Source organism: Rhinatrema bivittatum, chromosome 4 (genome assembly GCF_901001135.1).
Source record: "Rhinatrema bivittatum chromosome 4, aRhiBiv1.1, whole genome shotgun sequence".
Taxonomy (NCBI): domain Eukaryota; kingdom Metazoa; phylum Chordata; class Amphibia; order Gymnophiona; family Rhinatrematidae; genus Rhinatrema; species Rhinatrema bivittatum.
In genome coordinates, this window is record NC_042618.1 from 218,782,398 (window position 1) to 218,805,841 (window position 23,444).

The following is a 23,444-nucleotide window of genomic DNA, read 5'->3' on the forward strand; positions in this document are numbered from 1 at the left end:
TCAGTGCAACTTGTGCGTTCAGCCAGCTAGCGCTTGAACTCGAGTGCGCACAAATCCACCCTGATGCGAGTAATTATAAGTGTCCGGTTGTGCGTGAATGTATGTGTGTACTTACATGCGTAGGTATGTGCTCACTTAAGCACACAGTAGGGCCGGCCTGCACCATATGTACCAACAATCTATGGGGGGAAAATGGCGCCGCACAAAACTGTGCGCAAGATTGTGCCGCCGCGGCCTGCCACATGGAGTGACTCACCGAGCCTGAAGCGGGGCCTAGCCCATCGGAGGGCTGCTCAACCTGCTCGGAAACCCCCTTTCCTTGCCCCAATGTGATTGGGAATGTCGTTGGTACGGTGCACCGAGCAAGAGACCAAAAGGAAAGACTTACTGGAGCTCTTCCACATCTCTGAATTGGAGGAGTTCTTCTTTTACTTACCTGGGCTCAGCACTTACTGGCTGAGTACAGAGATGGTCTCCGGCTGCGGGAAGAGAGGGCATAAGCCGTCATCGCCGTGCTCAGTTTCCTGTGCCCGCTGCCTTTCAGCTGCTTCAGCAGCAGCTTCAGCAGCAAAGTCCACGCTGGGAACCGGCAACCGGACCAAGGCACATCTCTGAGGGATCTCGGAAATCGCCTTAGGAATTCTCAACTGGGGGAGGGACCATTAGGTATCACTGCAGGAGAGCGGGGCTTGATCTTTCTCCAATTTAAAGGTAAAATTTCTTCTTCTAAAGAGTACTGTGTTCCCAATAGGGAAGGCACAATCCACATCTGCTAGGAGACGGCTGAGGTCACTGCAGGGGTATATCTAGGGTGATGTCAGCTTTGAAACCTGACTCAGTCTCCATCTGCTAGCAGGGGAGCACATAACCCATTGGTCCTGAGTCCATCTGGCTACACGCTAAGAAAATACCTGGCTACACGCTAAGAAAATTCCCAAGGATATAGCCAAAACAAAATGCGAGGAACTCGCACTTTTCTTCCAAGACAAAGTCAACAAACTGCTTACACGTTTCCCTCCCTCCCCGACAACCAATCAAAAACCACAAGAAACTCCTGCAACCCAGCCCATCTCCCTCCCCTCCAAAGGCCTGACCGCCTTAGAATTCACAACTGCCCTGGAAATTGAATCAATTCTTAAGAAATCCAGACCATCCTCTCACCCATCCGACACAATCCCCACTAAACACCTACTCTCCATACCCAACATAATAGCCCAGCCCATTGCCAGCATCATAAATGCCTCCATCTCCTCAAGTTTGGTACCCAACCCCCTCAAACAAGCAATAGTCAAGCCGATTCTAAAGAAACCCAAGCTTGACCCCACCAACCCTTCCAACTATCGCCCCATCTCAAACCTCCCCTTCATTTCAAAAATTCTGGAAAAATCAATCAATAAGCAACTCACAGAATACCTAGATGACTCACACCTGCTCACCCCATCCCAATACGGATTCCGGAAATTCCATAGTACCGAAACCCTCCCCTATCTGACCGACTCATTAAAGACCTAGATAAAGGACATTCATATATCCTAGCCTTCTTAGATATATCATCAGCATTCGACACTATCAGCCATGATATCCTCCTGCAAAGTCTCCATGAAATTGGGATCACAGGAGCTGCTCACAATTGGTTTAAATCATACCTTAGTAACCGAAACTACAAAGTCAAAATTGGAAACCACGAGTCCAAACCTATACCCCTTGTCCAAGGAGTCCCACAAGGCTCCTCGCTATCTTCAACCCTTTTCAACATTTATCTCTTACCTCTCTGTCATCTCCTATCTGACCTCAAACATCCCCACTATATCTATGCAGATGATGTTCAGATTCTTATCCCAGTACCAGACACACTGACTAAAGCTGTGAACATCTGGGAATCAACCCTTCTAGCTATCAACCAACTCCTCACCAATATCCACCTTGCCCTTAACAAAGCAAAAACTGAAATAATGCTTATCTCCCCACAAAATCAGCCCTCTAACCTCCTCCTACATCACCCACAATCTCTATCTATCCCGTTTTCCCAACAAGTGCGAGATCTAGGGGTCATGCTAGACAGCCAAATCAACTTCAAGAAATTCATCAACACCACCCTGAAAGAATGCTTCTTTAAATTACACACCCTAAAGAAATTGAAACCTTTACTCCACCAACCTGACTTTCTTACAGTACTGCAAACTACTATATTCTTGAAAATTGATTATTGTAACTCACTTCTCCTAGGCCTTCCTAAAAACGTCACTCACCCACTGCAGATCTTGCAAAACACAGTTGCACGAATACTCACAAACACACGCAGAAACGAACACATTTCACCCGTGTTCAAGGAACTGCACTGGCTACCCATAGCATCTTGAACCCAGTACAAAACTCTTTCCATCATACACAAGGCACTCCACAACCCAGAATTGAACTGGTTCAATGACTCTCTAGTATTCCACCAACCCACCAAACCATCTCGGAGCCAATATCTTGCTTCCATACGCACCACCTCCCCAAGAAACAACAATCTGGCTTCCACCAGCACACGTGCTCTCTCCTTAGCTGGCCCTGCCCTATGGAACAAAATGCCTGTAGACCTCCGCCAAGAAGACTGCCTAAAAACATTAAAAAAAAAAACTAAAGACATAGTTATTCGCACAAGCGTACACCTAAATCATACACCCCCTACACTCCCAGCACAGTTCCTCGGCTTCCTTGTTTCAAGATCTTGCTCATCTCAAATAGCATTGTATTTTCATTGTAAATACCCTTAATCCTTAAGTTACCGTTACGTTCAACCTCCCTGTCTCCCATATTTATCATGCATATATCTAGGCTTGTACCCCGTTAATTTGTTCTACCGGTATATATACCTGTTCTTTTGTTATATGTCAAGCGCATTGCATGTGCAGTTTTTAACGTTTAATGTAAACCGATGTGATATCCCAGATGAATGTCGGTATATAAAAACCTCAAATAAATAAAAATAAATATGTTATTGTATATAACAGTAACACTTCCCGTTTTTCATTCCATTTTGTCCTGTTTTGCCTACTGTAATGTCCCTGAGTTCTGTGTTTTATAATTGGGTCTGCAGACTAGAAACTTTTTTCAACATTTAGGATCAAGTGGACTTTAGAGCAATGGGGGTTGTGATACACATTTACAGATAAAAGTTATCTAGAATGAACCAGGATGACCTGAATTATTCCAAGAGAAATTATAAGAACATAAGATATGCCATACTGGGTCAGACCAAGGGTTCATCAAGTCTAGTATCCTGTTTCCAATAAAGGCCAATCCAAGTCACAATTTCCTGGCAAATACCCAAACATTAAATAAATCACAAGCAACTATTGCTTATTAATTAATAGCAGTTTATGGATTTTTCCTCTAGGAACTTATCCAAATCTTTTTTATACCCAGTTATACTAAATGCTGTAACCACATCCTCTGGTAATGAATTCCAGAGCTTAACTATGTCTTTAAGCTGAGGCCATTTTGGTGATTTTTTCCCAGCAACTTTCTCCTATAGTTTACAACTACCATCTCCCTATGTATGTCTAATAGTTTCTCTGTTGACAAGAATGGCTGAATTAACCATAATTTGTTGAGTGATGTCTTCCAATAGTACTGAACAGACCCTTCTCAGTAGAGCTTTGACCCTACTGAGCTTGCGCGGGGATTCCCACTCAAGCATTGCCTTGTGAACCTCTTCAGTCTTTTTGTGTCTGCGTGCTGCATGGATGTTTACCCTCTCTCTCAGATTTTTGTATTTAGTGCTTTTTTTACAGTTCTTCTATCATCTCTATTCACTGCCTCACTACCCCTGCACTCCCAACACTACCACTTTTCAGAGCTACTTAAAAAAAAAAAAGGAAGTTTGATGATGCTGGGCAAAGGCACTATCCCAAGTGGCTTTCAAGCCTGCCTTGTGGCCAGATCTGCCTTGGCCCTGACCATGACTGCCAATTGCCATCATTGTAGCAGGATGTCTTGAAGAGCACAGAAAAAACATATAATACAGCTGAACTCCACCAGGACATTGAAATACCTCATTTTTCCTCCTGCTCCAGTAAAGAATCCTTATATTCTCCCCAGGGACCCTCAGGATCTTCTGGAATGTCAGGGTCAAGCAAATAAAAAAAAAAACATCGGGCGCCAGAGCACTCTGGCTCCAGGCCGTGTTCTTGAACTTCATCCCTCAACATGGGCCTCTGAGGTAATGCCCAAGTTCCTAATGACAACGTTGTTGGCATGTCTTATGCCTTCTACTTCACTTTTCTGCTCTCCAGATGTGTCCAATGATCAATGTTCTAGACGGGAAAGTTTCAATGAAGTTCCTTCCAGCTTCCTGGCTAAGAAAAATCTGAATGCCTTCTTCCCACCTATTTTATCCTGATCCAGGCCTTTTAGATCTCCAGAGGGCCCTTTTTGGCCTCCTGATGCCAAACTCAATATACCAGATCCAAGATACTCTGTCCTGTCCCTCACATCCAACAGCTTACCAGCAGGTCAATCCTCCTCAAGTCCCTTAAGAGTGACTCAGGAAGATGAACTGATTTTGGTTTCTTCATCTGAGATTCCCTCCCTAACACCAGCCCAAAGAACCCCATATTCTGTGGACTAGATAACTGAACTGGTAAAGAGTTTCTTCACTTTGCTGATAGACAGCTCTAGGGAGGGCATGCTGCAGCTGATCTTATCTCAGTTGTCTGTTCTATAAGGGTGTCCCCACCTGTGGAGGCCCTTCAGACAGGACCTTCTAGAATGCCCGCTCCGAAGGCCCTGCTCACCAGTGGTGAGTGCAACCTGGTAGACCTAAAATCACTTTCATTATCGTCAGGATCCTGGATCAGTGTCCACCCCACTTATGATACAAGGGAGGAAGGCTTGATCGGCATTTTATCCACCCCCGAACACTCCTCCCTGCCCAAGGACCTCGCCTACATCAAGGTCCTCCAGAAAACAGGTAAGCCATTGGGAGTCACCATATGGAAGGACTCCAGCCCCAGAATGGAAGAGTTTGGGCCTTTGAGGATCCTGGAAACACCCATAGAGCTGGTGGCAATCTCCATTGACAAGATCCTGCAATTCCTTCAACTCAGCATGTGGGAAAACCCTTTCACTTGCATCCTGGCTGCCCAGAAACTCAATCTCAAGTTCAGAGTTCAACAGTGTTGTGAAACTTCCCCACCAATAAGTGGTAGTTGAATGGGCTCTAAAACGAGCCAAGAAGATCCGCCTTTTCTCAAACTCTCTGAGTAAGGAATCTCATTTTAAACTCTCTGGGTAAGGAATCTCATTTCTTGGCAACTTCAGAAAGAAGGTGATTCATAGCTCAATGGTGAATGCTCAGATTGTTGCTCACCAGCTATACATCTAGATATAGATATTTATATATATATAGTTGCTCTTTAGTTATTTGTTGTTGAACCTATTTAACCGATGTTTACATTCCTATTTTTCTTGCCTCTGCTTTAGTTATTCTCTTTAGTCATCTTCCCTTTACCCTGTTATAATGTATTTTCCTCGCTTTGGTTAATATGTGAACCGACATGATGTGCCTCTCTAATGTCGGTATATAAAAATTACTAAATAAATAAATAAATACATAGTGCAATATCTGCATGACTGTATAGAGAAACAAAGACCTCTGATCCTTTCCCTGCAGGGGAAGAATGAACCTTAATCCCAGGTCCTCCTGGACACAGATGAATGTTAACACCATGTCATTTGCCCTGTGTATGAATCTTTTGATATTGCAGCTGGTTTGTCAGCAATTGCCATCGCGGCCCATTACATGGCTTGGCTCTGGGGCAGTAGCTTTGGGAGGATGTTCATGAAAAGCTTGCCGATGTAACATGTGTGGACAATAACTTTTTTGGTGACAAGATCCGGGATGCTGTAGTGCAAATTAAGGAGCAACACAGGGTGATTCAATCTCTGTCATCTGTACACCCCTTCACATCCTACTGTTTAGGCAACCTCTCCAGATTTGACAGTAGCTTCGGGCAGGCAGAGAGAAGCCATATTACCTTTTCACCAGATGCTCCCCCTCTGCAACCCTGAGCTTGGGACTCTGCACGTCATGGCTAATTCAGCCTTCTATACTGGCAGAGAAAAGTGCATTTGTTTACTGTAAATGGTGTTTTCTGTAGACAGAGGAATGAATTATCCATATTTTATACCTGTCCACCTTCCTAGAGAGTTGATGACCCATCTGAAGTCAAGTTACAGATGAACCGAAGAGATTCATGAGTGTGTGCTTCGCGGGAATCCCCATTCATGTTCAGTAGAGCCAGAGCTGTACTGAACTAGAGAGAAGGGTCCTTTCGGTGCTATCAACTGATGTCACCCACATGTTATGGCTTATTCATCCTGCTGTCTATAGCAACCACCGTTTATGGTAAGAAAACATGCTTATACAACACTTGGTATACTAAGATTTGCAAGTGCTACTCCTGCTTGATATGATGCTGTTGAACCCTTGGGGTGTTGTCCTGGTTTACTACAGTTTAATAAAGCCAGAAACATTTTTACCTGTTCTCCCAGTGACTGATCAAGGAACTTGGACTGCAACTGATGACAGAATGCCAAAGCAAGCTCTTTCGCCTGTGGAAATAGAAGACCCACATGAAAAACCCCTGGGGAAGTAGAGAGTTGCTCTAAAAATGAGTGAGGTTCGTCTGAATAGCTCTTCTGTTTCTTAGGGTACATTGGGCTTTATATTAATCTTAATCATCTTTTGGATTTACACTTTATACACTTCATAACAAACAAGGAGACAATACACTGGCACTGATTGAAGTTTCTTATCTGACTTAATTGTATGAAAAATCTCTACATGGTGTCCTATGATACATGTTTATATTTGCAGGATCCAGTGCTTGGGTAAGAAATGAGTAAACTCTAGGTGTGGTAAATATTTTTTTGAATATCAAGTTAACACACGTGGCCATATTGGATCTTTCTATAGAAATTTGGTCCTTTCTCCACACTACACTACGGCTCGACTCTCGAAGCAGAGTGATAAAAAAATAAATAAATGCAATTCTGCCCCAATATGCAGCATCAAATGTGTGATGACAGAGTAGTAGTAAGGGAACAAATAAGCATCTCAACCCTGAGCAGGTGAACAAAATCCATGTTACCATCCCACACTAATCTAACCACTACAGGTGTGTCAGTGTTTACTCTACAATGCCTCATGAGCTGAAGGATTAAGTTAGCACAGAATAAAGATTTTTCACAAAATTGAAACCATGAGAAAAGAAAAAAAAGGGGGAATTAAACCATAACAAAATCTTTTCAGCCAATTCTACAAAGCTTGTCTAGCTCCTGTACTGGCTCTAGGGTCCTTTTTTCCTTCACTGAGGCATCATTCCCCCTCACCCCCATCAGTAGATGTACACAGACAATTACCAGAGTGCAGAATGTCAAATAAATGGCCTGACACTCACTGTACAAGGATCCAAACTGATAAGCCACATCCACGGTTATTTTGTACTCCTTTTCCCTTTTGGTGAGTTTATTAATAAACATAGTTACTTAAAATGACAAACTTTAATAAGGATGCACCTTTGCAGGTGGTTTCGCATTACTCCCTCCGTTAAGTTTTGTATCTCTTCCCTCCTTACCTCTTTGTTGCAGTTTACAACAATAATTGCTTTCTCATGTGATTTTCTGCCCTTTCCTGCTCTCTCTTCCAAGTAAATCTGGAGGCTGAAATTTGTGCATCCTTATTCAAGCACTTTCTGTGCCAGGTTCAGAGATGCACCTTCAAGAGCGAAAGTCTGCTCTTTCCAGTTTGGTTTCCATGGGGGAACATAACTCATGATTTGATCTTTTGTTACACACACTTGTACAGAGACTGTGTTTAATACCGCATTCTACAATTTAGTCTTATTACACTGAATGTGGCAGAAATCTGAATGGCCTTTTTCTGGCATAAACATGCTCCATTAAGCAAAGAAGATAGATGTCCTGCTATTTGACTACACTGGCAAAGCCCCAAGAGCTAAAGGGTCACGTCCTCAAGTGACGATGGCACCTATGGTTTTTAACTAATTATGCACTTAGGGACAAAAGAAAACTGCAGGTCATGTGCAAGAATCCAAAGTTTAAAAAAAGACTGCCAAAAATAAGGCTCTCATTTCTAACTAGCATCCAGGATTGTCCCTAGGGAAGGGTGAATTAAGGCGATTGCCCCTTTGATGATCCTCCTGCCCTGGGCACGATCCCCCCCTCTCCTAGCTCCTCAAGCAGGATCTTCTCCCTCCCAATGGCAGGACGACAGCGGTTCTTAACTATCTGCAGGCTTTGGTATGAATGTGTGGTTCCTGCAAAACTATGGGGCCCTGCACAGTTCAGACTGATGCCAGAAGAGGCGGCAGATGCAGATAAAAGCATTGCTCTCCGTTAGCTGGTGGAAGGGAGGGGGTACTTGGAGACGGCCCACACTGGCTTTGTCGAAGGCCACACACTTGTTTAGGTTCAGCCCTATGAAGAATATATTTTTCATTTCAAATCGCCAAAATACATTCAGTATTCAAATACATGAGCTTAGTACATAAATCAAACAGCAGGTGCCAAGTTATTAGATATTTAAATTATTTTAAAAAACACACTGTAAGAATATCATCCTCATAATAAATTTATCCTCCCAAAAGAGTGTTGTAAAATTGTAAAACTTACAGCCTTCCAATAATGTATGGCACTCGCCAACAAAAAGTAGTTCTGAAGGTAAAATTATTTAAAAATGGCTTCCCACTTTTTCACAATGATTAGTATTTAAAGCAGAGGTCCTCAAACTACAGTCTTTCAAGCTCCTTTTAGTGGCCAGATCCAGCCCACAGAGGGAGAATTTTTTTTAACGCACAGTGGTGACAGCAGAAATGCTGTCAGACCTTGCCAGTAAAGAAACAGTTTTCTGGACCTAGTGAAGACTGCTGCTGGCAGGGAAGCCAGGCTCCACCTGTGGCAGGAGAGCTGGTCAGACCTGCCAAGTAAGGGAAGGTGACCAATGAATGAAGGGATAAGGGGGGCAAGAGAGGTGATGAGAGAGGCATGAGAATGAAGTGAAAGGAAGGGACTGAGTGAAAAGAATGTGAGTGAGAAGGTATTAGAAGGAAGAAAGAGAATGAGAAGTGTGTGAAGTTAGGGGAGAGGCTGGGAGAGGGAAGAGAGTGGTGCACCACACACACCTACCTACCCCTCAGGGGGTCAGATGCAGGGGAATATGAAGGCAAGGACCAGGGTTTCCAGAGTTGTGGCAGAGTTGCCATCTACCTAGAAATCTAGATCCTTATCCCCCAAACCAGTCCAGATGCATGTGTTTTTCTTTCCTACCAGCAGAGAGAGACAAAGAACAAAAGCTTCACTGCACTCTTGGTACTTAAGCTGCTGTGCCACCTGCAGTCTTCTCAGTCTACTCTGTTTCCAGCATAATGGTAGAGGTAGAGGTCTAACCTGCGATCAGACAGTGTTCTGAATAAATTTCTCCCAGGGGTGTAAGGTCAAGTTTTGAGCTATTTCTCCCCTGGTGGAGTAGGGGTGACTCTTCTTTAGCTTTGGCCCAGTTGGTCAGCTAGTGAGCTGGTTCTCTCATAACCTGTCCTGTTCCTTCCCTTGGTTGGAGTTCCAGGCCTGTCTCAAGGAAGAAGTCTATTTCAGAGAAGTATGATTTTTCCTAATGTTTAGATGTACTTTTAGTTGTTTGGTCTCTTTAAGCCAACTGAAAAAAAGAAAAAAATAAAAATAAAAAAGACACGCGTTGAAAGGTAGTGCTGGGAGTGGCTCGAAGCCACTGAGGCTGGCCAGCAGGAGTTTTTGCAGAACCTTTTCCGACCCGTTTAAGAGCATTTTCGTCGCAGAGAGAGTGAGGAATTTATTTACAGTTATTTTTTCTTCTGTTTCCACGCAGCGTTTGGATTCACGATAGTTGTGTCTGGGCAGTGCAGGAAGCACTGTATGGCCAGGACTGGAGGGCGATCTTGTTATCATCGAGCCTCTGCGATATGTATGAGGGAAGTGGGGAGGGCCCTTTGGGAGAGGACCGATCTGCCGCGGATGTTAGGCAGGGGAAGAAGCAACAAACTCGGGCTGCAGGAGCAGGCTTTCAGCCAGATCATGTCCGTAGGATTCTTCTGAGATATTTGATGGTCACAAATAGCTTTTGGAGATCGGATTACCTTTTTTGTGTTGTTTAGTAGTCCCAGTAAGGGGCAGAAAATGTCAAAAGCCTCTATTGCTAGATGGTTTAAAGAGGCCGCATCGGCTTACATTTTCCAGGGACAAGAGATACTGGTCAAACTTAGAGCCCCATTCCACTAGGGTTCAAGCAACATTTGGGCAGAGGGTCAGCTGGTCTCTCCTCACAAGATCTGTAGTGTGGCCACTTGGTCTTCATTGCACGCTTTTGCCAAGCACTACTGACTGGATGTTTGGGTGCCAGAAAAGGAGAGGCTTGTGAGTGGGTTGTGAGCAGGTTTTTCAGGTTCCCGCCTAGTTTAGTAAGACTCATGCAACTGGACTGGTCTGGGGGGCAATAAGGAAGGAAAAAACTTGGTTTCCTGTACGTACCCAGATCAGCCCAGACTCCTGGGTTTTGCCTCCCCTCCATCTGCTGGAGACAGAGAAAGATTTACTGACAATGACACTTAACACGAGGTGCCACCTGCAGTCCCCTCAGTATTTCTCTGTCTCCAGCAGATGGTAGAGGTGCAAATTCTGCAGTCTGAGACTGAAAAAAAAAAAAGAGAGAAACTTCAAATGCCAGTTTGGCTTGCCTCCCAGGGGGGCCATCCCTCCTGGTTTGTAAGGCAGATGAGCAGGGGGTTGGGGGACCCTTCTTTGCTCAGTCCCTTCTGGCCGGACAAGGTGAAAAGCTGGAGGTTTCAATTCCCTCACCCTGAAGGAGGAACAGAGCCTGCTGCCGGTCTTCTGTTAAGGGAAGTGCTGTTTGTCGTTCTTTCATTGCTTTCAAGTTTTGTTTAAAAAAAAAAAAAAAGGAAAGGGCAAGAGTCTGAAGACAGAAAAGGGGTTGCTGTGGGTCAATACGCTTGCCCAGAGACTTGCTTTGCAGGTTAGACGGCTCTTATTTTTCTTCCCATTCCTCTGGATGTGTTTTTTGTATTGACTGCGGCTTGGTGCCACGTTTGTAATATTGCATGGGCCATGTTGTACTGTATGTGGAGATGCGCGTGTGCGTCTCTCCCACAAGGGCTGATGCTCCCAGTGTCTCTCCGGAGGACAGCATACCTCTGGGAAGCTGAAAACTGCCTCGGCCGGGGGCCGTGAACCTGGGAGGCTTTCTGCAGCAAAGTAGCCAGTGGACAACCCCTTCCCGCTGAGCGCGGGAATGGCAGTCATTCTGTCCACATTCTCCGCTGCCTCGCGCACCACGGAGGGGGAGAGGGATTTCCCTCCTCCGTTGTTCCCTGTGGTTAGGGCCTCCAGGGGAGGTCAAGAGGCTGAGGGGAATCTTGCAGCAAGTGGAAACGAGTCCTGGGAGGATTCCGATTCATCTTCTTCCTTTTCCTCTGACTTTGTGCTCCTTTTGCATAAGGCTTATAAAGCCAGGAAAGCAAAGGCCTTAGAGGTGGCTTCAGTGCATTCAAGGCCGGCGAAGAGGGCCAGCACCTCTTGAGCTGCTGGGGCTACGAGGGTCAAGTGGGTCCCAGGGACCCCAGCTCTATCTACGGCGGTGGACACCTCTTCTGATGCTTCAGAGATGGGGGATCTGTGGGCGCAGGGCCAGTCTGAATCTGATCCGGGTTTCACTGACCAGGATCTGGGTCAAGCGCTGAGCAAAAGCCCATCTGTGGAAGGGGATGATCTCAAGGTGGTTCGGTTATCCCTTAATTCCTGCGGTGCTGGAGTAGCTGGGTATAAAGATCCCATGAGAGGTACAGAGTTTGGAGGAAGACCACCCGGTCTTGACTGGCCTCCGGGATCCAACAAGGTCTTATCCTTTTCACCAGTCGGTCAGCTCATTGGTATTTAGGGAGTAGGATATTTCCGACACAGGCCTGAAGATCAGCAGAGCCATGGATAAGTTGTATCCTTTGCCAGAGGAAACGCTGGAACTCTTGAAGGTCCCAAAAGTGGATGCATCCATGTTGGCAGTTACCAAAAAGACGACTATTCCAGTTGCAAGTGCTGCTGCCCTGAAGGACCTTCAGGATCGGAAGCTGGAGGCACACCTCAAGAAGTTATTTGAGGTGTCTGCCCTTGGCGTTCAAGCGGCTGTCTCCAGAAGTTTCATGTTGAGGGCTGGCTTGAGATGGGTGCAGCAATTGCAGGCCGACAGGTCCTTGTCTGAGCCCGAGACACAGCAGGCAGAGAGGCTAGAAGCTGTGGTGGCCTATAGTGCTGATGCTTTGTATGATCTAATCAGGATGACCTCCAGGGCAATGATGTCAGCTGTTTCAACCCGCAGGCTCCTCTGGTTGAGGAATTGGTCGGCTGATGTCTCATCCAAGTCTCAGGAGCCTTGCCTTTCAAAGGGAAGCTGCTCTTTGGATGGGACTTGGAGGAGATGATCAAGCTTCTAGGGGAGAACAAGGTTCATAAGTTGCCTGAAGATAAGCCGAAGCAGAAAGGCTCTTTCCCCTCACATTCCCCTTACAGAGGAAATAGGCGGTTTCGGCCTACTAGAGCGTCAGGGAACTCTCAGTGGCAGTCCTCGGAAAGGCAGCCGTCCTGAAACCAGTCCTTTCGTGGGAGAAAGCCTGGAAGAGACAGTTCATCCCAGGGCGATGGTGGAGCCAAGTCCGCTCAATGATGCCATGCTGGTCCACTCCTTGGTGCCAGTTGTAGGGGGCTGGTTGGCTCTGTTTTACGAGGAGTGGGGCCAGAATCACATCAGACCAGTGGGTCTTAAGGGTGATAAAACAAGTTTATGCTTTAGAATTTGCTCGGCCGCTCACAGATTTGTTCCTGGCGTTCCCGTGCACTTACAAGGAAAAGAAACTTGCAGAATGGGAAACCATTTGTCGCCTTCGCAGGCTGGGAGCCATTGTGCCTGACCCCATGGAAGAGTGCAGCACAGGCCGCTATTCCATTAATTTCATAGTTCCCAAAAAAGAGGGCACCTTTCTTCCAATTCTCGATTTGAAAAAGATGAACGTTGCTTTAAAGTTTCCTCATTTTTGAATGGAGACTGCGCTCAGTGATTGCCTCGGTGCATAAGGGAGAATTCCTGGTGTGGCTGGATTTGACTGAATCGTACTTACACAGAGGCATCAGGCCGGACCATCAATGATACCTGAGATTCGTGGTTCTGGGGGAACATTTTCAGTTTTGCAGTCTGCCCTACGGGCTGGCGACGGCACCCAGGACCTTCCTTCAGGAAGGACGGGGTCTTAGTTCATCCTCTCTGGACGACTGGTTGATTCGAGCGAAGTCAGAATCCCTTTGCTAGGAGGCGGTGGATTTGGTCCTTCGATGCCTACGGTCCTTGGGATGGATAGTCAATTTGTCCAAGAGTCACCTTTTTCCTTCCCAGAAGTTGGAATTCCTGGGGGCGCGTTTCGATACGAAGGCGGGAAAGGACTTCCTCACCGAACAATGGACCCAGGTTGCAAGCTCAGGTCCACGGATTGTTGAAGAAGCAAGTGCCCAAGGTTTGGGATTATTTACAAGTTATCGAGCCTATAGCTTCCATTTTGGAGATGGTTCCAAAGGCATTTGCTCACATGAGACCACTGCAGTCGGCTTTACTATCCTGTTGGGCCCTTGGAGCAATTTCTGTAGTCTCTCCCACTTATGGAGGTTGTCAGGTCCAGTCTCTTGTGGTGGATCCTTCCGACAAGTTGAGATGAGGGATGGATCTCGGTATCCTGGTCTGGACGATTGTCACCACTGACGCCAGTCTTTCCGGTAGGGGAGTGGTGAGTCAGAACCAGTCTGTTTAGGGCCGGTGGTCAATAGAGGAAGCTCTATGGTCCATCAATCACCTAGACACAATAGCTGTACGTTTGGCCCTTCAGGCATTTCTGCCCCCTGGTGAGGGGAAAGCTGGTGAGAGTAATGTTGGACAACGCAACGACAGGGCTTACATAAATCGACAAGGTGGTACCAAGAGTCAAGCAGTGGCTCAGGAAGCCTGGGATCTCATCAACTGGGCAGAGCAGCATCTGGCGCTGCTAGCAGCCTCTCACTTTCAGGCCGATGGAGTGCACTGTTAACATGCTTTTGGACGCGCATTTTCTCTTACCCCTTATTCAGTAAGGGGAGGAAAACGCGCGTCCAACCCGCGGCACCTAATAGCGCCCTTAACATGCAAATGCATGTTGATGGCCCTATTAGGTATGCACGCAGGATACAGAAAGTATAATGTGCAGCCAAGCCGCACATTTTACTTTCAGAAATTAGCGCTGACCCAAAGGTAGGAGCTAATTTCTTCCGGCACCAGGAAAGTGCACAGAAAAGCAGTAAAAACTGCTTTTCTGTACACCCTCCGACTTAATATCATGGCGATATTAAGTCGGAGGTCCCGAAGAGTAAAAAAAAGTTAAAAAAAAAATTGAATTCGGTCCGTGGCTATAGGGCCGAAAACCGGATGCTCAATTTTGCCGGCATCCAGTTTCCGAGCCCATGGCTGTCAGCGGGCTCGAGAACAGACGCCGACAAAATTGAGCGTCGGCTGTCAAACCTGCTGACAGCCGCCGCTCCGGGCTAAAAGGAGGCGCTAGGGACACGCTAGTGTCCCTAGCGCCTCCTTTTCCCTGTTTCTACCGCACCACTTCATTTGAATACTGAATCGCGCGCACCGGCGAGGGGCCAGTGCGCACGCCGGGAGAGCAGGTGCTCGTCCGCTCTCCCGCGGACTTTACTGAATCAGCCTGATAGTGGGCACAGACAACGTGCAAGTGGATTTTCTGAGCCGACAGCAGCTCGACCACAGAGAGTGGGAACTTTTAGAAGAGGTGATGTCCCTCATCAGATGCAGGTGGGTCACGCCGTGTGTGGATCTAATAGCGACTTACCGAAATCTCAAGGCCCTGCAATTCTTCAGTCGAAGGAGAGAATAAGGAATGGAGTGGAGTAGATGTCTTAGATCTACCTTGGCTGACAGACATCCTGCTGTGTGTGTTTCCACCTTGGCCACTGGTGGGCAAGGTTTTGCGACGCATAAGGGTTCATCTAGGCAATGTGATCCTCGTGGCACCAGAGTGGCCGAGGCGTCCTTGGTTTGCAGACTTAATCTACATCAAGACACTATATTTTCAGATCACGCAGCTTGCTTTTGTCTAGCAGCTTGGCTTTTGAGAGGAAGTTTGAGAGATAAAGGATACTCGGAAGGGTTTATCACTACTCTCTTACAGTCCAGGAACACTTCCACCTCCTTAGTTATGTGCGGGTATGCAGAGTGTTTGAGGCCTGATGCACAGAACAAGGAGTAGATCCTTTGCAAGCCTCGTTGGTTCATATTCTCGCTTTTCTGTAGAACGGTTTGGTAAAGGATTTATCCTTCAAATCCCTCCGAGTTCAGGTGGCAGTCCTAGGCTGTCTTCGAGGCAAGGTTCGGGACTCCACCTTAGCTTCCCATTCAGATGTGGTGTGTTTTCTCCTGGAGCAAAACATTTGCATCCTCTGGTTTGGAAGCCTTTTCCCTCTTGGAACCCTAACGCAGTACTAAAGAGTATGTGTGCGGCCCTGTTTGAACCTCTGACACGGGCTCTTAGTAGCAATTTGCTTAGCTTAACGGTTTTCAGAGCTTCAGGCCTTTTTGAGAATCTCGGAGTCGGGTGTTTCTTTGAGGATGATTCCTTCCTTCCTGCTTAAGGTGGTATTTTCATTCCACTTAAATCAGTCTGTGGAGCTCCTGTCCTTTTTAGCGGTAGATCCTTCAAGCAAGAGAGTTGCGTCATTTGGATGTGAAACGTGCGTTGATCCAATACCAAAAAGTCATGAACAATTTCTGCTTGTCTGATCATCTTTTTGTCTTTTGGAGTGGTGCAAAAAAAGGGCATAAAGCGTCAAGGGCCACAACTGTGAGGTGGCTCAAGGGGGCTATTAGCTCTGTGTATATCTGTCAGGGTTGCCCTATCTCGGAGGGGTACAGGCACATTCTACCCGTTCCCAGGCGGCCTTCTGGGCAGAGTGTCAGCAAGTTTCACCACAAGAGCTGTGCAGGGCGGCTACTTGTGTCCAGGCTCCAGAAGCCATGGGCTTTGGTAAAAGTGTACTATGAGCAGGACTCTCAGAGTCCCACCCCGGTTAGGGAAGCTTTGGTACATCCCAGGAGTCTGGACTGATCTGGGTACATACAGGGAAAAGAAAATTGGTTCTTACCTGCTAATTTTCGTTCCTGTAGTACCACAGATCAGCCCAGAGTCCCGCCCACTGGAGGAAAGGGAGATTAGGAGAGTCTGCTTGATCTGCTTTTTGGTAATTATTCTGAAGAATGGTACAGGTTTTGTTAGTCCTACCAGTTTTCCACTTTCCACTGCTCATTCAGGGGATGTTAGTTGGTATTTGATATTTGTTTCTACTTTTTTTTTTAACTTTATTTATAAACTTTTTGGTATACACAAGAAAACATACAGGATCAAAGAAACAATCAGCGAGTACAGTTTTACACATAATGCCGATGGTAAATACTCCAGATTGAATGGCATTTAAACAGTTGACCCTTTAGAGCATAGAGAAGTTTTCCAAGGCAACCACCTCCTTCACTTAGGTTTTCCAATAAGAAACTTTAGGAACAAATTTCCAGAAAGTTGCAATGGTAAATCTGGCCACTAACAATAGATGAGCAATCAGTTTATGATGCTTCAAAGGTACACCAGACCCGAACCAGTGCCCCAGTAAAGCTAGAGAAGGTGTAAGTCGTATCGAAAGTCCTAATAAATCTGTAATGGCCTGTGTCACTTGGGACTAGAACATTCGCAGACAGGGACAGGACCACCACATGTGTCTGTGTGAGCCAGCTCCCCCATGTTGCGTCCGTCGGTGCTAGACGGCTTCATCCCGTTTGCCTCACCTTGTTCACGGCTTCTCCCGCTTCCCTTGGGAAAATGGCTGCCGCCGCGTCTACAAGCCGACCTCTCCGGCGTCCCCAGAACGGCTATGTGCTGCTTCCCGCCATGCTCCTCCCAAAGGGCCTACTAGGGTGCGCGCGCGCAAGCCACCCACGTCTTTATTCCAGCATTGGCGCGAGCCTCGGGGACGTTCCCCTCTACTGACGTCACGCCATCCAGGTATATATCCTGTACTAAGTTGCTAGCTCGTTGAGTTAGCAAAGGATTGGTCGCGGCCGGTCTAAGCTACTCTGCCGCTTCCGTGCTGCCGCTGGAAGCTCTCTCTCTCTGCCCTTCGGGGTATTGCTAACCTTGGGTACCTGCTCCTCGGGAGCCCTCTGCTTTATTTCAGGTGCTTTACAGGGAATCAGGTACTCGCTCCTCGAGGGTCTGCTCTTCCTGCCTCGGTGCCGCTACCAACTTCTTCAACCTGGTGGAATCGCATACCAACAGCAACCATCTAGTGAGTAATCTAACTCTCAGTCTATCTCATCCACAGTACTGCCTTGCTGGGAAACCTACACCGGAATCCCCCTATACCAACGAGGGTCCTAAGACTGCTACATCCAGACTACCTCACTACTGCCACCTCTGGTGGTACATTTCAAGCTGTTTAATAAAAGAACTAACTTTATGTTTGTGCGTCTGCGTTTAGCCAAGTACTGTGGTGCCTCACGGGGCTCTTCCCTGTGGGCGTGGTCATCTGCCTCAGTACCCAAGAATCCATCCAAACACCGCTTAACCATAACATCCCACATCTGCGCCAGTGGAGCAAGCCTGCCTCAGGGTTAAATTTAGCATAGAAAGTGGGTGTGCGATATGTCCAGTGGAACAACAAACAATTTGTTACATCTCACACAAATAGAAGCATGATGTGCCTCCTGCCAGATGTTCTTCCAGGCTTTAGCATCTAAAGTGAGCCCTAGGTCAGTGTTCCAGACATCTTTTAAAGTAGGGGAAGTGAACAGACCATAGTTACTCTTTAGGAGGACCTGACAGGGTAAAGCAGTACCTTTTTTTTCTAGCCCCGGAGTCACTCAGAAATAATTCTACACCATTCAATTACTGGGGGGGGGGGGGGTTAGATAAATCAAAGTGGCGTTCCAGAGCCATCCGTAGCTGAAAGAAGGCAGTTCACACCAGGAACTGGCTATGGACCAAGGCACACCTCTGAAGGATCTCAGAAATCACCTCAGGAATTCTCAACTGGGGAGGGATCTTTAAGTATCACTGCAGGAGAGCAGGGCTCAACTGTCTCCAATTTAGAATGCAGAATTTCTCCTTCTAAAAAGTACAATCATCCCCATAGGGAGAGGTATGTCCACCATCTGCTGGAGACGGCAAATACTGGAGGGTTGAGGTCACGGCACGGCTATATGTACTGTGATGTCAGCTTTATAGCCTTACTTTGTCTCCATCTGCTGGCAGGGTAGCATAACCCATTGGTCCTGAGACCATCTGGCTACACACTAGGAAAACCAAATATAAAAAGAGTGCAGAATAACTCAAAGTCCACACACGTTTCAGTCAATTTCAGAAATGTTTACTTAGTACGGCAACTCCACTATTTTAAATGAGAATAACATCAAATTCTAGTGGGTCCTCCTAGATATTATTCTCATTTAAAATAGTGGAGATGCTGTACTAAGTAAACATTTCTGAAATTGACTGAAACGTGTGTGGACTTTGAGTTATTCTGCACTATTCTTATATTTGGTTTATCTACAAAGTGCAGATTTGCTCCCCCCTTTCTGTTTGTGGATTACACACTAGGAAAACCATCTTTACACCCAAGAAGCGTATACTGCTTTGAAATAATATAGAAAAGTACAAGCAGCTATATTTTTCATATCTAAATAGTACCTAAATTTAATCTGCTTTGAGGTGCTGAAAAAAGTGTAAAAAGCGGAATATTAAAATCTAAATAAATAAAAAATAAATTTTCTGGGTCAAAGAAGAAATGGAGACAGGAGGAAAAGGACCCAGTCCAATAAACATTTACCTTCTTATCCAGCTTCTCAGTTAAGAACAAGGTAGCAGGAGGCTCAGAGAGGCGTTTCTGGGCTTTTCCTGTTTTTCTGGTTATCCATTTACTAACCAGTTCTTCTGGTTTCTGAGATGCAAACAATAAGCCAAAAATCTGGGCCGAGGTGAGCCACACCCAGGTGTGTGGGTACCATAGATGGGACTGAATGTGACCTTGCAGGGAACAAGAAAACAAGTCTCATAACAGATCCAGAGCAATGCAGGCAATGCACTTGGTTTTGTTTATTGCAATTTCTAGACCGCTACAAAAGCAAGTGCTCAAAGTGGTTTAGAAAATTAAAACAAATTACAGAAACATAAATAATGTTCAAAGTTCCACAATTACCACACATTAAGACATTTAACAGCCAAAACATTTACATAATATCTACAGACACACATTCACAGGCTGCTGCAATAAGCTGTGCCCAGTCTTGCGCGCTCGTTTACTTGCGGCTGGGCGCGCATTTCAGGCACGCAATAATAGCTTCCGATGCAACAAGGAGATTAGCGCTTCTAAAACGTGTGCCCTAAGAAAAGCATATTGGATAGCGCCCATCGCATTTAAATTCCATTAAATGAAGACATTAGGTATTACCGCCCGATGCAGGAAAGTGTGCCCAACACATATTTCTTTTACGACGGAAAACTAACTCCAGCTCTGGAGGTGGAGTAAAGTTTACTCGCAGTCAAGGGCTCATGAGAAATATTTAAAAGTTTGGTCTTCTATGTTGTGATAAATGTGCCCCTTGTAGGGTAGGGTTGTTTAGAGAGATTACTATAAGAATTAGTTATTTGGATTAGAATAAAAAATTTAAAAATGTATATAAGGAGTAGTGGAGCAGAGCATGATGATTAGCTAAAGGATACCTTAAAAAAAACCCGTGGTAAACAAAATGCATTGCAGATTTTCGTAATTTTATGTAAATGATGCACTTTTGTTAGGAACGCACAATTTAGACATCTGTGTGCCTGATGCAATAAACTTTTGATTGCCAGAAATGCACATTTCTCCTTAGTGCGCCCCTATTTGTACGCCGCTCCATTTTCTTTCTCATTTAAATATTGCATCAGGCAGACAAGGGGATGTGGATGCGCACATTTTATTGCCATCATCCTGTCAACGAATAACAGACCTCATATTGTTAATCCTAAATACAATTACATACAGGATACATAAGCGCTGAATATGGCCTACAACCTCAAAACTACAGAAATTTCCCTCCTCGGCCTCTCTACACTTTAATACTTTTCTGCTTATAACCTGATTGTTGGCTCTGACACACATCGCAGAGAATATTTCGAGAAACTGTAACCTGCATTTCTGTTTATTAATTTCACTCCTTCTTGCGTATTTTATCTTTTAGTTGGCTGTTTCCTGAAATTTATCGATGCTCATTCCCAAACATACAATAAGAAAATGATTTACATCTTTCTTGCTGCTGAGAAATGTAATTCAGAATTTATTGAACATCAAAACAAATCTCACCCCCACAACTTATTAGCCAGCATGAATTTCTGCAAGAATTTCATTTAAGATTCCTGCCAAACAGTCTCATTTAGATCTATGTTGCTTCTGCTTCTATGATTATACAGTCGCTGACATCTGACACAGCTGAAAACAACTGCAAGGACACAATGAAAATATTTAGGACAAAACACAACCCTAGAGGGTCTTGCTGCTTTAACAAAACGGATTTCTGAAGCAGCTGTAAAATGGAAGACTGATTTATTCTTGGATTTCTATTCCAGAAAGGGTAAGCAAGCTGGATGCTTTGTGGTTTATAGTATTATTGGAAGCTGTGCAAGAAGATACAACGGTAGCAGGAGTCTGGTGTTTTGGCATGGGCTCTGGTCTTTTTGAACAGTAGAGTATTATTTTCTGAAAAGAATCCTCATGCCCATAAGGGGCAAGGAGGAACTTCACAGTTGCTTCTACCACCTTGGCAGTGCTTCAGAGATATCCACATCACCAAGTTTTATTCAACAAAAATATATTTCTGTAGTCGCAGAATTGGCAGGGGGAGGGGGTCCTTTCTGAGTGAGGCCACAAGTCTGTCCTGAAGGGACTGAAGGTGACAGACATTTTTAAAGACGGCAACTCTTACTGCGGGTTACAGTACCTGCAGCCTAGCCTTCCAGACTTCACACCTTCCATAAAAATAGCAGCTACCTTGAATCAGCTTAGGACAGACTTTGATATGGATAATTCTAGGTTGCTGTTACATGCAGTTAAAACCAAAGCATCATTCTGAAGACGTTTCTGATTGTTAAGAGTCAGAGTTTACAAGGTCAGAAAGCCTCCTCTCTGTTAGCCGAGCTAAGCTGCTGGGAATGGCTAGGTTGGATCAATGCTTTTGTGCCTCGTATCACAACAGCTAGTTCTTTTTTGGAAACTGCACCAACCCGATCTGCTTCACTATGAATCTTCACTCGCAGCTATTATGTGTTTTCTTCCCCAACAATCCCTGGTTAACCACTCCACAGACCATGGCTCTTCCCGCCCCACTTGATGGCTGTGAATGTTGCAGTGTCACCAGCTCCTGCCAGCCCAATCAGCTGAAGACGCAGTGGCGTAGCCACGGGTGGGCCTGGGTGGGCAGCTGCCCACCCAATTTAGACCCAGGCCCACCCAACTGACACCAGAACTGCAAGGCTGTCGCGGGATCCCATCCCCGCGACAGTGAAGAGGAGAACCCATGCTTGGCGCGCCATCACGGCGCACGTGGGGAAGCGGTCCTACAACCATATGGCCGACCGATCTTCCTGTTTGCGGGGGGAGGGGGGGAGCGGAAGCGCCGCGCACAGTTTCCGCTTCCTCCCCCCAGAGCAGGAAGATCAGCTGGCCTCTCCTGCTGCCACCGGCCTCCTGCTATCTTCGGGCCGTATGGCCGACCGATCTTCCTGCGGGGGGGGGGGGCGGCGAGGAGAGCGGAAGCGCCGCGCACAGGTTCCGCTTCCTCCCCCCGGAGCAGGAAGATCAGCTGGCCTCTCCTGCTGCCACTGGCCTCCTGCGTACAGCCGACCGATCTTCCTGTTGGGGGGGGGGGGGAGAAGAGCGGAAGCGCCCCGCACAGCTTCCGCTCCCCCCCCCAGCAGGAAGATCGGTCGGCCGTATGGCTTGAAGATAGCAGGAGGCCAGTGGCAGCAGGAGAGGCCAGCTGATCTTCCTGCTCCGGGGGGAGGAAGCGGAACCTGTGCGCGGCGCTTCCGCTCTCCTCCCCGCCCCCCCCCCCCAGCAGGAAGATCGGTCGGCCATACGGCCCGAAGATAGCAGGAGGCTAGTGGCAGCAGGAGAGGCCAGCTGATCTTCCTGCTCTGGGGGGAGGAAGCGGAAACTGTGCACAGGCTTGAATGTGTATGTGAGGATGAGAATGGGAGCCTTGTGTGTGTGTGTGGGTGAAAATCGGACCCTGGGTGTGTATGGGAGTGAGAATGGAGTCTTGAATGTGTGTGGGTGATAATGGAAGCTTGAATATGTGGGTGAGGTTGGAAGCTTGAATATGTGGGTGAGGTTGGAAGCTTGAATGTGTGTATATATGGGTGAGGATGGAAGCTTGAATGTGTGTATATATGGGTGAGAATGGGAGCCTGGGTTTGTGTGTGTGGGTGAGAATGGAAGCTTGAATATGTGGGTGAGAATGGAAGCTTGAATATGTGGGTGAGGATGGAAGCTTGAATGTGTATATATATGGGTGAGAATGGGAGCCTGGGTTTGTGTGTGTGGGTGAGAATGGAAGCTTGAATATGTGGGTAAGAATGGGTGCTTGAAAGTGTGTATGTGTGGGTGAGAATGGGACCTTAAATGTGTGTATGTGTGGGTGAGAATGGGAGAATGGGTTTGTGTGTGTGTGTGGATGAGAATGGGTGCCTGGATGTGCGTCTGTGTGTGCATAAGAATATAAGCCTGGGGAGGGGTGAGAAAGTGAGAGCTTGTATGTGTGTCTGCAGAGAATGTGAGCTGGGGGGGGGGGAGCATATGAGAGTGAGAGCCTGAGTGTGTGAGGGAGACTGTGAGAGAAAGCATTTATGTATATATGTGTGTGTGTGTGGAAGGGAAGAAGACAGTAGTAGAAAAGACACTGAAGAGGAATTAGGAAATGAGCGACAAGGGAAAAAATGGGAAAGAGAGACCAGGACCAACTGATTAGAAAAATACAAAGATCAGACAACAAAGGTAAAAAAAAAAAATAATATATATATATATATATATATATATATATATAGAGAGAGAGAGAGAGAGAGAGAGAGATGTTAGCAATTTAAATATGTCATCTTTGGGAATGTGCATTCTTATATTTTTGTATTTTGCTCTTAAGTATTCCACTGTTCAGACATTTTAGTTTCTCAGGCTTTCTATTTTGGCTTTATCTACATGTTTCTGTTTCTAATTTATAGTCTCTT

The 23,444-nt window shown here is 46.1% G+C and overlaps 1 protein-coding gene across 1 annotated transcript in view; it reads right to left on the reverse strand.

Moving 5' to 3' along the window:
- Positions 1–23,444, reverse strand: part of UTP20 (UTP20 small subunit processome component) — a 399,297-nt gene that overhangs the window by 21,687 nt on the left and 354,166 nt on the right. The window contains exons 57-58 of the mRNA XM_029599719.1: positions 19,018–19,214; positions 6,529–6,600 (exon numbers count right to left, since the gene is read on the reverse strand). Of these exons, the coding sequence (XP_029455579.1) occupies positions 6,529–6,600; positions 19,018–19,214 (269 nt within the window). The remainder of the gene's footprint in view (positions 1–6,528; positions 6,601–19,017; positions 19,215–23,444) is intronic.